The sequence below is a fragment of the Cyprinodon tularosa genome, unplaced genomic scaffold (genome assembly GCF_016077235.1).
Source record: "Cyprinodon tularosa strain WSP-4 unplaced genomic scaffold, ASM1607723v1 ctg1091, whole genome shotgun sequence".
Taxonomy (NCBI): Eukaryota; Metazoa; Chordata; class Actinopteri; order Cyprinodontiformes; family Cyprinodontidae; genus Cyprinodon; species Cyprinodon tularosa.
This window is the reverse complement of record NW_024037884.1, coordinates 83,300-99,730: the sequence shown is the minus strand read 5'-3', so window position 1 is coordinate 99,730 and position 16,431 is coordinate 83,300. Positions and strand designations below refer to the sequence as shown.

At 43.5% G+C, this 16,431-nt stretch overlaps 1 protein-coding gene across 2 annotated transcripts in view; it reads right to left on the bottom strand.

The window, feature by feature from the left end:
* LOC119789123 (regulator of G-protein signaling 3-like) overlaps nt 1–9,065 on the bottom strand; it is a 28,722-nt gene extending 19,657 nt beyond the window's left edge. Inside the window, exons 1-4 of one of the 2 annotated variants that reach the window (XM_038293917.1) lie at nt 8,944–9,065; nt 5,664–5,732; nt 5,048–5,108; nt 4,809–4,941 (exon numbers count right to left, since the gene is read on the bottom strand). In XM_038293917.1, the coding sequence (XP_038149845.1) occupies nt 4,809–4,941; nt 5,048–5,086 (172 nt within the window). In that variant the 5' untranslated portion in view covers nt 5,087–5,108; nt 5,664–5,732; nt 8,944–9,065. The remainder of the gene's footprint in view (nt 1–4,808; nt 4,942–5,047; nt 5,109–5,663; nt 5,733–8,943) is intronic. The other variant, XM_038293909.1, reaches the window with a different exon arrangement.
* Nucleotides 9,066–16,431: the final 7,366 nt, after the last annotated feature.

Sequence of the window (16,431 nt, the reverse complement as noted above, 5' to 3'; positions counted from 1 at the left end):
AGTTGAACCGTCCATTCCACTTGCTCTTAGCAGCAATGATTTTATGGGATTCTTTATAAATAAGATTGATCTTATTAAAAATAAGATCATAAGCACTCCTCTATCCGCGATTGTACCTGAGGTAGTCATGGAATCTGAACTGGGTTTAGGCAGCTTTGATCCAGTTGAACTCTCTGAATTAGCAAAATTATTGTCTTCATCTAAGCCTTCAACTTGGATGTTAGATCCAGTTCCAACCAGGTTATTTAAGGAGGTATTCCCTTTGATCTCCTCCTCCATTTTAGATGTGATTAATCTATCTCTGTTACAGAGATATGTACCTAAAGCTTTTAAGGTTGCTGGAATTAAACCTCTGCTTAAGAACCCGTCTCTTGACCCAGATGACTTGGTCAATTATAGACCTATATCCAATCTTCCTTTCTTATCCAAAATTCTTGAGAAAGTAGTTGCCAAACAAGTTTGCGATCACTTCCACCATAATGAACTTTTTGAAGAGTTTCAGTCTGGCTTTAGAGCTCATCATAGCACTGAAACAGCTCTGGTGAAAGTCACTAATGATATTCTCATGGCCTCAGATAATGGACTTGTATCTGTGCTCGTCCTGTTGGATCTCAGTGCTGCATTTGATACAGTTGATCAGAATATTCTTTTAGAAAGACTTGAATATTTTGTTGGAATTAAAGGAACAGCTCTAGACTGGTTTAAATCTGATCTATCTGATCGAATTCAGTTTGTTCATGTTAATGATAGATCTTCAACACGCTCGGGGGTTGCCTGTGGAGTACCACAGGGATCAGTGCTAGGACCAATTCTCTTTACTTTATACATGCTCCCAATTGGTAGAATTATTAGACAGCATGGGATTAATTTCCACTGTTATGCTGATGATACCCAGCTATATTCAATTTCAATTCAATTAAATTCAGTTTATTTATATAGCGCCAAATTCACAACACATGTCATCTCAAGGCACTTTACAGTTCAAAGCCAATAGTGTCTAAGATAGCATTAAAGGCTGCTCTTAAGGCATCACCTTTAGTGTCAGGATGGATGTTAAAATCAGTAGCGCAGGATTTCAGTGTTAAAATCAGTGTTTAAATCAGTTGACTGACCCTGTCAGTATTCAACACTGTCACGGTCTTACTTTGTTATATTCCTTTCTGAAAACCAAATCAGAAAGGAATATAACATAGGGATAAAATGGAAATATTCTGCTTCAGCTGAAAGATTCATGTTTGGTGTCAACCTACCTGTCATGATTCTGATCTTTTTGGACTTTTTGGTTCATTTTAAGTTTTTCCTTTGGGTTTTCAGTTAAAGTTGAATTTATGTCATTGGTTACATTTTCATTCAGTGTCTAATAAGTACTTTTCTGGCTATATGTATGCAATGTTGTATTTCTTGTTTACTCTCCGTTCCCCCCTTCCCCCTTCCTGTCTTCTTTGCCCCATCTACCTTCTAGATCAGGCATCCCCAAAGTCAATCCTCGAGGGCCGCTGTCCTGCAGGTTTTAGAGGTTTCTCTGCTTTAGCACAGCTGATTCTGATGATTGCAGTTCAGCAAAAGCCTGTTAATCAACTATCAATGTAAATCAGCTGTGCTGGAGCAGGGAGACCTCTAAAACCGGAAGGACAGTGGCCCTCGAGGACCGACTTTGGGGATGCCTGTTCGAGATCCTTCTGTCCACACCTGCTCCATATCAGTTGATTATTCATTGTTCTGTTCCTCATTCCCTTCGGTTTATTCATCCATAAAGTCTCCTAGTTTTTGGTTCCTGAGTTTTTTGTTGGTTAGTTCTGGATTACGGCTTCTAAAATTTTACTTCATTAAATAAATTTATTGGAGATTTAATTTTTTTATTTATATCATTTAATGGCTGTCTGCACTGTAGGAGACAGCAGCCTCTCCTGTAGCTCTCTAGTCTATACTATTTGTTCACACTTTTTTACCTTTAAATTAGTTCTACTGTGGGATGATTTTATATTTATTGAAATTAACATGAAGCTGGTTTTTTATGTACTCTAGAGAGGAACTGGTGTCACTGAGAACAATGGGATATGCTGGTATACAACACGCCATCCTCGAGGAGCAGAGGAGGAAATACAGGGGCTGCAAAGTCCGTGCTGAGCAAAAGGCCAGGCTAGTGGAGAATCAGAGACACTACAACTCATTAATCCCCTCCATAATCAAGGGGAATGTGAACTCTCTGTATAACAAGATTGATGAGCTGACTGCACTGAACAACCATCAGATTTATAGAGAAAGCAACCTGCTCATCTTTATGGAGACATGGCTAAAGCGCCTCGTACCGGACGCTAATGTGGACCTGCGGGGATTCACTGCGGTGAGAGCCGACAGGGACACTAATGCTAGTGGAAAAACAAAAGGTGTGGGCTTGATCATGTTTGTGAACCACCGCTGGGGTAACCAAGGACATATGTTAGTACAGATTGTTATGCTGCCGGGACCTCGAGCTGTTAGCTTGCAGCCATATTATCTGGCAATGGAATTGAGTCACATGATCACCATCTGTGTTTATATTTTCTCGAAAGAGGACACAGCAGCTGCCTGTGAGGAGATACACGCCATCACAGCCAGGTTACAGACTCAGCAACCTAATGCATTTATAATAACTTTGGGTGACTTTAACCATGCAACCCTTGACTCGAATTTGCCTGTTTTCCATCAGACTGTTGACTGTCTAACAAGAAACAGGACAATCCATCTCCTGTATGCTAATGTAAGGGATGCATACAGAGCCACACCCCTCCCCCAATGGGCAAGTTGGACCACAACCTGGTTCCCCTACAGCCTGTTGGGACAGTCTGCTACTACCCAAATAACAAGCCTTGGGTAACAAGGGGAGTGAAAGCTTTCCTAAACAGGAAGAAGGCTGCCTTCAGGAGCAGAGACAAGGAGGCCATGAAGGCAGAACAGCAGGAGGTAAAACACGGTGTGAGGGAAGCCAAAGACATCTACAGGAGAAAGGTGGAGCAGAAGCTGAAAATAAGATGAGAGCCATCTGGGAAGGTGTGAGGACCATCACAGGCCAAAACGCAAAGACCAGGGCCAGTGAAGGGACAATGGAGAAATCAAATGACCTGAACAACTTCTTCAAAAGGTTTGACAATCCTGTGACCCCTACACCACTGCTGCAGACATATCCCCTTCACCCCACAATGCACCTGCTGCAGAATCTGCTGGTCCTGCATTGAATGAACAGTCCATGGTGGGGGGTGAGGGGTCATTGATGATGTCACGGGACACGCAGCGCTGGGATGAAATGTCTTTAATGGAGGGAAGAGGAGCCCCCATGATCCTCTCTGCTGTTCTCACCTTCTTCCAGTCTGAGGCGCTGCAGCCTCCACACCACACAGTGAGACAGCTGCTCAGAACGCTCTCTATGGTGCTTCTGGAGAAGGTGGGGAGGATGGGGGGGGGGGGGGGGGGGGGGGGCAGGAAGTCCAAGCGCTTCTGGGCCCTTTGGACCAGTGAGGTGGTGTTTCCAGTCCAAATGAGGGTGTCTGTGATGAATGTGGTGCTGCTGACCACCTCTACAGCTGAGCTGTTGATGAGCAGTGGAGCGTGGTCAGGCCGCTTCTTCCTGAAGTCCACCATGATCTCCTTGGTCTTCTCCTTAAATCAGTTGCAACGTCCAAATGTTGGTTAAAATGAGGAAAATAGTCTTCAAGTTAACCTGGTTAAAATCCCCAGCAATGATGGAAACAGCCTCTGTGTGCAGATTGGAGCTCAGAGATAGCCTGGTATAGAATCTTCATGGCCTCTTTAGTGTTAGCGCTGGGGGGGGCATAAACAGCAGTGATGCTAACCACACTGAACTCTCTAGGCAGATGGAACGGCCTGCAGTTAACAGTCTGAAACTCGGAGTCTGAAGAGCAGAAGCTGGAGACTGATCTAGCACCAGTTGTTGTTGATGTAAATACAGAAACCACCTCCTTGGGTCTTACTGCTGAGTTTGCTGTTTCTGTCGACTAGTATAATGTGAGCCCGTCCAGGCTAACAGCTTTGTCCGGTATTGTTGAGTTAAGCCATGTCTCGGTCAGGATGACAGCGCAGCCAATACTAAACTCACTCTTTGAAGAGGGTTCAAGTTGAAGATGATCCATTTTGTTGTCAAGTGAGCGGACATTGGAAAGCAAGACTGAAGGATGCGGCGGTTTGTAGGAGTTTGCTTTTAGCTTTGCCGTTAGCCCTCCTCTGCAGCCGCACATTTGCCGCCAGCCACACCCTCTTTGCTTGCTCCTCCTCCTGCGGCGTGTCCTGATCTGCAAGTCCACGGCATTGAGGGCCTCTGAGACTTTTGCCCGGAGCAATCTGAAGCTATGTAAACAATAAAAGAGTAGTTGTATTTATGAATTTGAAAACACTTGACCGTAACTCCAGAAGGCGCTGGCGGTCAAATACTGATTTAATGGATTGATATAGTTTGTGGATGCTAGGCGACATACTTTTTTTGAAATAATTTCAGGTTGCCGGGAGCTATACACAGCCATAGCCATGAAATATTGACCTTTAATATGAAAAAGTTAGACTGGCTAGCTAAACTGATAAGGTGTAAACATGGCATATCAGTCTTGGAAGAGCTCGATTCCATGGCAGACCCAGACCTTGAAACAAACTTTTCAGTCTAGAGGAAGCGGAGCAGTTTTATCCTCTTGGCTCTGGATCATCTACTGCACCAATGAACATCTATTCAGTTCATTGGCTCAAGTCTCAACCCATCAGCTGTTAGTAAGGTCACATCATGAGGAACAGCCAACCACAGAGCAGTCTCAGCATGGACTTACCTCTAGGCTCCAGCCCCTGCTGCTCCAGCTTTACCAGGTGGCTTTTCTTTGGTCTGTTTCTCTGTGATGTCACCCTCATGTGTTTGCTCTGTCCAATCTCTTCCCTCAGCAGGTAGAACCAACCAGTGATTAGCTGACAACATGGAGAGGGGCGGGGCCAGAGGGGATCATTAGGCGTGTCTAAACATCTACAGCCAATCCTGGAGCAGCATGTCCTGCTCTGACTGGTTTAGACTTACCTGAGAAGATCTGATGAGGGATCCAATTCCAAAACTCATACAACCAATCAGCTGGCTGCACCTGTGGAGATTTAGAGACGGCTATTAAGCTTGGTTTATGCGTGACAAACCGCGAGGTCTGTGCAGCCAAATTCCTTCATTTTGGGTTTCCATGCCCCTCTGGATGGACACATTTTCCTAGGTGCTGCGTTTGGAAATTCTGTCCCCATGGAGCATCTAGGAACATTTTGAACTACTCAGATGGAGCCGCACGGAAAACATAGCGAGCAGCAGCTCCTGCTGGAGCAATCCGGTGATTTAGCCCATAAATATCAACACTGTTAACAGATTGTGGAAAAAATCCAGGAAAGAAATGACAGTGGCTCCTGGATGGCATGAAGAGGCTTTAATAAAGTTGCAAATTGCAGTTTTTAACGTCCTTGTGTAGTGTGGTGGTGTCAGCTCGCTCTTTGTGCTGAACACAGCACCCAGAGCCGGCCATGACGGGAGGAAAGCCAAGTATAAACTCTACAGACGCTGTGATGGATGGCTCATTTTCCGTGCATCTACCATAATGAACGCTTTGGGTTCCAGCCCTTCACCTGCCAGGAGACGGCAGCAGTAGGTTATCAGTTACCTGGAGTCGGGTAGACATCTGTGCACCGAGATCACCAACCTGCCCTGGAGGAGGGGCTCTGACACGCTCCTGAAACACAGGTCATAGGTGGGGGTTATGGATCAGAGGTCAGGGTCATGGATTAAAGGTCACATCATTCACTTCATGGGTTTTCTGTACCAAAAGGTCCAGCTCATGTGACCTGAGGTAGAATCTGGATTCTATTCACTTTCATCTTAACCCAGTTGTCCAATTACATTCAGAACCAGAAACCTGAGGGAACCCAGCAGAACTTTTCAGCAACCTGAATTTTGACATGCGTGTGGCGACAGTGGGGGGCAATAAATCCTTTTTAACATGAAGGAACATGAAGAACCAGCTTCTGTCCTATTAGATAGTCTGTTTTTGAAGAACTGATTAGCAAATCTTGGACCAGGGGTCAGTTTCCCAACGCAGGTTTAACTCACATTCAAATCTGCATCTCTGAATTGATATAGCCTAAGGTTGGAATATCTGAGTTTTCCGTTTCACAGCAGCTGCTCTACAGTAGTTCAGTCAACTCTAAGTAGATCCCGATTCAATGAGACACCATGACGACAGGCCACAGGCAGTGCCTGTTTCAGTCCTGTATGGCAGGTCGTTTTGAAATTTATTAAAAGAACTCTCATCTCTGTTGTTCCATTTGTAGATCACTAAAATTAGATTCTTCCTGATAAAAATGACAAGCAGACTGAATTGTAATATTTTCTAAATTAATTTTTTGCAGCAGAAACTCAGTTTCAGAAAGAAAAGGCAAGTAGTGTAGAAGGTTATTCAATTTAAGTGGCCATTCTGATATTTATGCGCTTCACTGAATATGTATTTATGATATCTGAAATACATTACTTCATAATCAAAATAATTCAAATACCGACCGGTAACAATACAAATATGTTGATCTGAAATACATTTCCAGACATTCAGAATGTTTAGTCTAGATGCTGAAAAATCTAGAATTTTGTTTAAAAATCATAATTTTTACAATACCCCCTCCCCCCACACGGCCCACCCCAGATATCAGGAATACATGTTCAGTCAAACAAATACATATCAAACTGGCTTGCCATAACCTGCTGTGACCACAACAACATTATCGGTTTATTTGAAAGGTAGTAGATCAATGTATCTATTTTGGTGAAATCACCTGTCAGCAGGTGAAGATGAAGAATAAAAACATTGTTCCAACAGGTAGGACCTGTGTATCATTATGGGTTCCTCCTCAGTTTGATTCAGTCTTCCATAACAAAGTAAATATTAAGTGGCTGTTTTTAGCTGCTTCAGATGTTATCCTAATAAAGGCCATCAGTCCCATAGAATGGCTTCAGATTGTGCCAGTAAGCTCAGCAGGTTGTCATCACAAGGTAAATACTAATCTTAAATTCACACGGAATTAACGTAATCTGAAAATAATTTCAGGAGTTCTTAATTTACTGTAAAAATAAATAAAGTGATTTGCTGCTCATAATTCAATTCAATTCAATTCAGTTTATTTATATAGCGCCAAATTCACAACACATGTCATCTCAAGGCACTTTACAGTTCAACCAGATCATACAGTCAAATTGATACAAAGTTTTCTATCTAAGGAAAACCAGTTGATTGCATTGACTCATTGACTCAAATACAATCCCCCACACTAAGCATGCTTGTAGCGACAGTGGAGAGGAAAAACTCTTTTTTAACAGGAAGAAACCTCCAGCAGAACCAGGCTCAGTGTGAGCGGCCATCTGCCGAGGCCGACTGGGGTTCAAGGAGACAGAAGCAGAGATACAAAAAGCAGCTGTAAAAGGCGGCCCCGTCCAGGAAACACACAGCCAGGCAGACGAGCTCCAAGGCAGCTCCCATGCCAGAGGACGAAGAGAGCACATCCACTCAGTCACGGTCAGAGAAACAGGACCACACTGGAAAACAGGCCGATCTCCAACATCTATTAACAAGGGTGTTGATAGAAGCAGCACAGCTGATGTTTTTTTCCAGGATGACGTCACAGCCAAACAGGAACAGACGAGGCAAAGCTACTCTGAGGAAAAGCAGAGAGAGCAGAAGGTTAGAGATTGAACTAACAGATTCTGCAGAATAGGAGAACAGAGAGAGAATAATAAACTTAACGAAAACAAATAAATCTTATATCCTGTCAGCTGCCTTGTACAATCTTGTTCCCATAAATATTTGATCATATCAAAGAGGTTTCTAGAATTTCCTTCTTTCATCTGAAGAACATTGCAAAAATGAGCAATCTCCTGTCCAGGGGTGATGCTGAGAAACTAGTCCATGCATTTGTTACTTCAAGGCTGGACTATTGTAATTCTTTACTATCAGGAAGTCCACAAACTGTAGTTAAAAGCCTTCAGCTGATCCAAAATGCTGCAGCCAGAGTTCTGATGAAAATTAAGAAGAGAGATCATATCTCTCCTATCCTGGCTTCTCTTCATTGGCTTCCTGTTAAATCCAGAATAGAATTTAAAATCCTCCTTCTCACATATAAAGCCTTAAATGGCCAAGCTCCATCTTATATCAGAGATCTGATTGTTCCTTATGTTCCTAACAGAGCACTTCGCTCTCAATCTGCAGGTTTACTAGTGGTTCCTAGAATTTCTAAAAGTAGAATGGGAGGCAGATCTTTTAGTTATCAGGCTCCTCTCCTGTGGAACCAACTACCAGTTTTAGTCCGTGAGGCAGACACCCTGTCTACTTTTAAGGCTAGGCTTAAAACTTTCCTTTTTGATAAAGCTTCTAGTTAGAGTGGCTCAGGTTATCCTGAGCTATCTCTATAGTTCTGCTGCTATAGGCTTAGACTGCTGGAGGACATAGGGACCCCCATTTCATCATTCTATCTTTGTCTCTATTCTCCCAGTATCTGTTTCTTGGACTGTGACTAACTGGATGTACTCTCTTCATCCTCTGACATGGGAACTGGCTCGGTGCTCGACAGGGACTAGCATGCACCCCAGATCCTGACCCTATCAGCCTGTTTTCTACTCTCTGTAAACACATGGTGAAATGCTACAGCAGACTAAAGTGTGATCAATTTTCTACTCACAGAAGAAAATGTATCTGTTTCAGGCTGAGTAGAACCTGGAACACTCACTAAGATAAAAGACCTCACATTTGTTCATAGATGTTCCTATGGGAGCTCTGATGGGTTCTGATGGTGTGCAGTTGTCAAAATAAGTCCAGTGGCTGTTTACTTTAGGACATTTATCTGGTACCAGAACCAACATCCTCAGAGGGAATAGCAGAACATTAGGGGAACATGACTCACAGAGAAAAGTTCTACTGGTAAGTTGGGTTTTTATTGTTCTGGACCGTTCCTGTTTTCATCCTGATGCTGCGGCAGAGGTCAGAGGTCACACCGAGCTGTGAACACACAAATAGTTGAGCCAGCTACAAAACATCACCATTTACCCGGTGGGCAGCATCTAAACCATCTCACCTCTACAGACGAGTCACATGACCTGCAGGATTTTCCCATCAGCCCTCGGGCCTCGTGGACTGCAGACAGGAAGCCGACCAATCAATATGGGACCGGTGCTGGACAAGTACCTGACCTACTTCACAGAGATGCATACTTACTGTAAATGGTGAGTTGTCCTGCCTCCGGTGTGATTGACAGCCTCAGCTGACCTATGGAGAGCAAGAGGTTAACATAGCCGCCAGCTGTTTGGTCCGTCTAATGATTATTGATTCCTGATCATACCCCTGCTGCTAAACACAAACTGTTGGACCTTCCTCCTCCTGGACTTTGGTCTCGTTTCGGTCTTGGTCTTTGACCTGGATCTGGTCACCTGCTGCACCGCTGCTCCTTGATCAGAACTCCATGTGGTTCCGGTGTCTAGCAACTGATAAGAGACCAAAACAATGTGGATCAAAATCCGAACTGGATCGGACCCAAACCCTTTGGATCAGAATCTGAGGTTTGACCAAAGACTGACCTTAGAGCTGGTTTGAGCCTCTTTGTTCTGGTCCACGTGTGTCTCAGTGGATGTGGGATCAGCCTGGTTTCTAGGGATCACAGCAACGGCCGAATTCTGGTTCAAAGTATGCATGGGGTTCTGGATCCTGGTCGTCCTGATCAGTGCTGTTCTAATCTCTGGTCTGCAGGGAGGGACCTCATGTCCAAACATGAATCCAGTATACCCGGTTCTGGTCCTGTTCCTTAGAAACCTACATAAGTGAGACAGCATCAGAGTTTGGTTCTGATGATCTGAACCAGACTGGCTCAGGGTCTGGTTTAACCTGCAGTCTGTATGCCGGTTCTTTTTTTTCCTGGCGTTCTGAAGAGCTTCTCTTGGCTCTTTGTTCTCTTTCCAACAAGGATTTTGGTTCCCGTCTTCCTGCTCCACTCTGCAGCTCATTTTGCTGCCCTGTTCCCAGGCCTCCTGGTCTGGCCTTGGATCCACGCCTCTGGAGACCCTTTGGAAGAAAGTAGATAATGACCAGAGCAGCAAGGTGAAGCCACTGAGCAAATATTTCCCAGAATGTCCTGCTGGTAGATGTTAGGAAGCTTCTTTTTTCTTCATATTTACCCTGCAGTTCTTCTGACAAAAGCTCAAATATGGAGCCGAAATGTTCATGTTTTGTCAGAGTTCTGGGTTTGTAATAATTGAACTTTGAACTTTATGGACCTCACATTGGATAAATTTACCTCTGCATTTAACCCCTCCCCTTGGGTAGCAGTGGGCTGCCATTGTGCTGTGCCCGGGGAGCAGGATGGGTTAAGGGTCTTGGTCAGGGACCCAGAGTGGCAGTCTGTGGGAGTGGGACTCAAACTCAGAACCTCAGGATTCCAAGCTCTATGTACTAACCCTATGCTACTAACCACTAGTACTGAAGTATGTAGCTCTTGGCATCAGAAGCTGGATCGAACGAAATCCATCAATTCCATCAGACACCAAATGTTTCAGCGTATTTCTACAGCACTTATTCACAACACATATCATCTCGAGGCACTTTACAGATACAATTCAGATCATCCAGTCAAATTGATTCAGTTTCCCATCTATGGAAAACCAGCTGATTGCATCGACTCATTGACTCTTCAGCAATCCCTCACACTAAGCATGCTTGTAGCGACAGTGGAGAGGAAAAACTCCCTTTGAACAGGAAGAAACCTCCAGCAGAACCAGGCTCAGTGTGAGCGGCCATCTGCTGAGGCCCACTGGGGTTCAAGGAGACAGAAGCAGACATAGAAAAAGAAGCATAGATACAAAAGGCAACTGTCAACCAGCTCCACAGGCGGCCCCGTCCAGGAAACACACAGCCAGGCAGACGAGCTCCGAGCCAGCTCCCATGTCAGAGGATGAAGAGAGCACATCCAGTTAGTCACAGTCAGAGAAACAGGACTACACTGGAAAACAGGCCAAGCTCCAACATCTAGAAACAAAGGTGTTGATGGCAGCAGCACAGCTGATATTTCTCTCCAGGATGGAGTCACAGCCAGACAGGAACAGACCAGATGAAGCTACTATGAGAAAAAGCAGAGAGAGCAGAACGTTAGAGATTGAACTAACAGATTCTGCAGAGTGGGAGAATAGAGATAGAATGAAACAGAATGATGAAAAAGGGGTCCCTATGTCCTCCAGCAGCCTATAGCAGCAGAACTATAGAGATAGATCAGGATAACCTGAGCCACTCTAACTAGAAGCTTTATCAAAAAGGAAAGTTTTAAGCCTAGCAATTGTCCATCCTTGAAGTAACAAATGCATGGACTAGTTTCTCAGCATCACCCCTGGACAGGAGATTTCTCATTTTTGCAATATTCCTCCCGAAAGGGTGCATATTTATAGTAAAGAGAATTGGTCCTAGCACTGATCCCTGTGGTACTCCACAGGTAACCTTTGAGCGTGTTGAAGATCTATCATTAACATGAACAAACTGAAATTGATCAGATAGATAAGATTTAAACCAGTCTAGTGCTGTTCCTTTAATTCCAACAAAATATTCAAGTCTTTCTAAAAGAATATTATGGTCAACTGGATCAAATGCAGCACTGAGATCCAACAGGACGAGCAGAGATACAAGTCCATTATCTGAGGCCATGAGAATATCATTAGTGACTTTCACCAGAGCTGTTTCAGTGCTATGATGAGCTCTAAAGCCAGACTGAAACTCTTCAAAAAGTTCATTACGGTGGAAGTGATCGCACACTTGTTTGGCAACTACTTTCTCAAGAATTTTAGATAAGAAAGGAAGATTGGATATAGGTCTATAATTGACCAAGTCATCTGGGTCAAGAGACGGTTTCTTAAGCAGAGGTTTAATTCCAGCAACCTTAAAAGCCTTTGGTACATATCCCTGTAACAGAGATAGATTAATCACATCTAAAATGGAGGAGGAGATCAAAGGGAATACCTCCTTAAATAACCTGGTTAAACAGAATACCTCCTTAAATAACCTGGTTGGAACTGGATCTAACATACAAGTTGAAGGCTTAGATGAAGACTATAGTTTTGCTAACTGTGAAAGTTCAACTGGATCAAAGCAGTCTAAACCCGGTTCAGATTCCATGACTTCCTCAGGTACAATCGCGGATAGAGGAGTGCTTATGATCTTATTTTTAATAAGATCAATTTTATTTATAAATAATCCCATAAAATCATTCCTGCTAAGAGCAGGTGGAATGGACGGTTCAACAGAGCTATGGCTCTGGGGGAGTTTGGCAACTGTATTAAAAAGAAATCTAGGATTATTCTTATTCTCCTCTATTAATGAGGAGAAGTATGCTGCTCTTTCTTTACAAAGGGTCCTCTTATACAGCAGTAAACCATTTTTCCAGACTAGGAAGGACTCTCGCAGGCCTGTGGAGCGATATTTTCTCTCCAGTTTCCTAGCATTTTGCTTCAAAGTGCGCAGCTGTGCATTAAACCAAAGAGCCAGCTTTCTATTTTTAACCGTTTTCATTTTCAAAGGAGCTGCGTTGTCTAAGGCAGTACGCAGAGAACTAGCAACCCCATCAACAAAATCATCAACCGGTGAAGGGGAATAAGCTATGCTTTTGCACTCTGCAGCACTGCTCAGCGACACAGAGGAGAGAGAAAGTGAAGCAGATTCTTTAAAATTTATAACTGCACTATCTGATAAAGATCTACTAAAATGTAACCTTCTTTTGGGGGAGGAGAACTCTGTTAAAGTAATCCTGAAGGTTATTAGAAAGTGGTCAGAGAGGACAGGGTTGTGAGGAAATACTGTTATTTCTTCACATTCTATGCCGTATGTCAGCACAAGATCCAAAGTATGAAGATGAGAATGTGTGGGACTATTCACATTTTGAACAAAGCCAATAGTGTCTAAGATAGCATTAAAGGCTGCTCTTAAGCTATCGCCTTCAATGTCAGCATGGATGTTAAAATCTCCCACTATGATGACCCTGTCAGTATTTAATACCAAATCAGAAAGGAACTCTGAAAACTCATCTAAAAATTCAGAGTAAGGACCTGGTGGACGATACAAAGTTACAAAAAGAAGAGGTTTTCTTGCCTTGAAATTTGGATCAGGGAAATTAAGGGTTAGACTGGATCCTTTGAAGTCCTTGAAAATAAGGAGGCCGGAAGAGTTTTGGCTGTGAATTCAAACAGGTCTACCCTTCGGTGGGTTTTTACCGCCGTATGCTCTGTTGCTTAGCAACCGTGAAAGTTGACACACAAAGCAGGAAAAGAATGAAAACCGAAGTTTTTAAAACTGTTTGTTTATTTATTTCTTATCATAAAGTGACCAAAGACTGATGAGAATCCAGAGTGGAATAAAGATTCCAACCACCGGGAGCAGGAACCAATAAAATCAAATGTAATGATAGAAACCTTAGTCAGTTAAATAACCTGCTGCTGTCATTCTGCACATCTCTGATGTTGCTGCTATTTTCTAATTACTGTAAAAATGTCCATAGCTGCATATTGGTTATTTATTCTCCAGTTTTATATTGTTAAAACACTTTACAGGATTTTATTGTTTATATTTTAACTCTTCCCTATTATGTTATTCTTAGACATCTTTCTAAGATCCACATTTGTGTGACCATTTTCAATAATCTTTCTGCTGCTGTAAATTTGCTCATTGTGGGACAATAAAGGGATTTTCTATTCTATAAAAGGGGTAGAAAGATACACTATATTGCCAAAAGTATTTGCTCACCTGCCTTGACTCACATATGAGCTTAAGTGACATCCCGTTCCTAATCCATAGGGTTCAATATGACGTCGGTCCACCCTTTGCAGCTAGAACAGCTTCAACTCTTCTGGGAAGGCTGTCCACAAGGTTTAGGAGTGTGTTTATGGGAATTTTTGACCATTCTTCCAGAAGCGCATTTGTGAGGTCGCACACTGATGTTGGACGAGAAGGCCTGGCTCTCAGTCTCCGCTCTAATTCATCCCAAAGGTGTTCTATCGGGTTGAGGTCAGGACTCTGTGCAGGCCAGTCAAGTTCATCCACACCAGACTCTGTCATCCATGTCTTTATGGACCTTGCTTTGTGCACTGGTGCACAGTCATGTTGGAAGAGGAAGGGGCCAGCTCCAAACTGTTCCCACAAAGTTGGGAGCATGGAATTGTCCAAAATGTCTTGGTATGCTGAAGCATTCAGAGTTCCTTTCACTGGAACTAAGGGGCCAAGCCCAGCTCCTGAAAAACAACCCCACACCATAATCCCCCCTCCACCAAACTTTACACTTGGCACAATGCAGTCAGACAAGTACCGTTCTCCTGGCAACCGCCAAACCCAGACCCGTCCATCAGATTGCCAGATGGAGAAGCGCGATTCGTCACTCCAGAGAACGCGTCTCCACTGCTCTAGAGTCCAGTGGCGGCGTGCTTTACACCACCGCATCCGACGCTTTGCATTGCACTTGGTGATGTATGGCTTGGATGCAGCTGCTCGACCATGGAAACCCATTCCATGAAGCTCTCTGCGCACTGTTCTTGAGCTAATCTGAAGGCCACATGAAGTTTGGAGGTCTGTAGTGATTGACTCTGCAGAAAGTTGGCGACCTCTTCGCACTATGCGCGTCAGCATCCGCTGACCCCGCTCCGTCAGTTTACGTGGCCTACCACTTCGTGGCTGAGTTGCTGTCGTTCCCAAACACTTCCATTTTCTTATAATACAGCTGACAGTTGACTGTGGAATATTTAGGAGCGAGGAAATTTCACGACTGGATTTGTTGCACAGGTGGCATCCTATCACAGTTCCACGCTGGAATTCACTGAGCTCCTGAGAGCGACCCATTCTTTCACAAATGTTTGTAAAAACAGTCTGCATGCCTAGGTGCTTGAATTTATACACCTGTGGCCATGGAAGTGATTGGAACACCTGATTCCAATAATTTGGATGGGTGAGCAAATACTTTTGGCAATATAGTGTATAAGTAAATCTAAACAATGTATAAAAAATATATCTGCAAAATCTCTAATATTCAACAACAAAAAATACGTAGTTAAGCATATTGTGCAAAACAGCAATAAAAAGATAAAAATCCTATCAGATTTATAGTCCCCACCCTGCAGATTTATTAGAATCTGTCTTTAAATTACAGCCAAACTCATTTACACAGTAACAGATAAAAACCTTTAGATAAACCAAACATTACCGCCACATATCTGACTCAATAACCATTAAAACAACTATTTTCATTCATCTCAGACGGAACTATTCACAGACTTGTATTATATTAAACTGAACTTCCAATAATCACCACTGTTCGGCGCCAAGTAACCTTTCCTCTGATCACGGAGCAGCCGGCTTGCTTGGTCTCGCAATGAATCCTGGGTAAACCAAGGATACCCAGGATACATCGCCCCGTCCTTCAAATTAGGCAAAAAGAAGGACGCATTTTAAGGCCGCATAACGAGGACTCTTGGAATCCAACCAGACCTCGGCGCCGCACTATGATGTCATCATCCTTCGAATCTGGCCTTTTAAGGACGCGTCCTAGGTTTTCGAACAGAGCATATATATCAGGAACTACAGGAACAGGAACTATAGGAACATGAACTATAGGAGCATGAACTCTAGGAACCGGAACTATAACAGCAGGAACTATAGGAACAGGAACTATAGGAGCATGAACTCTAGGAACCGGAACTATAACAGCAGGAACTATAGGAACAGGAACTATAGGAGCATGAACTCTAGGAACCGGAACTATAACAGCAGGAACTATAGGAACAGGAACTATAGGAGCATGAACTCTAGGAACCGGAACTATAACAGCAGGAACTATAGGAACAGGAACTATAGGAGCATGAACTCTAGGAACCGGAACTATAACAGCAGGAACTATAGGAACAGGAACTATAGGAGCATGAACTCTAGGAACCGGAACTATAACAGCAGGAACTATAGGAACAGGAACCACAGGAACTACTGTCACTCTTGGATAACAGGGAGATGCTTTAAACATGTTGCCCATAGCTGCATTTTCTCCTTCCATGTGTGTTTAAGCTGTAGAAAATACTGTAGAAAGGTAGATTCAAGAGGAAATGCTACATGGAGAATAGATGCTGCAGATGTGTCCGTGGCTCATATGCATAGACCATAACTAAGGACTTAGGGTCAGAGACCCAGAGTGGCAGTCTGTGGGAGTGGGACTTGAACTCAGAACCTCAGGATTCAAAGCTGTATGCCCTAACCACTAGGCCACCCCTCTCCCAAATGTTCTTCATCCAAACATGCTTCACCCCAAATGTTTGTCATCCCAAAGCAACCAGTGATCTTTCAAGGTAAAACTTCTTATTGATTCTCACCTTCTGCTGCAACCAGATGA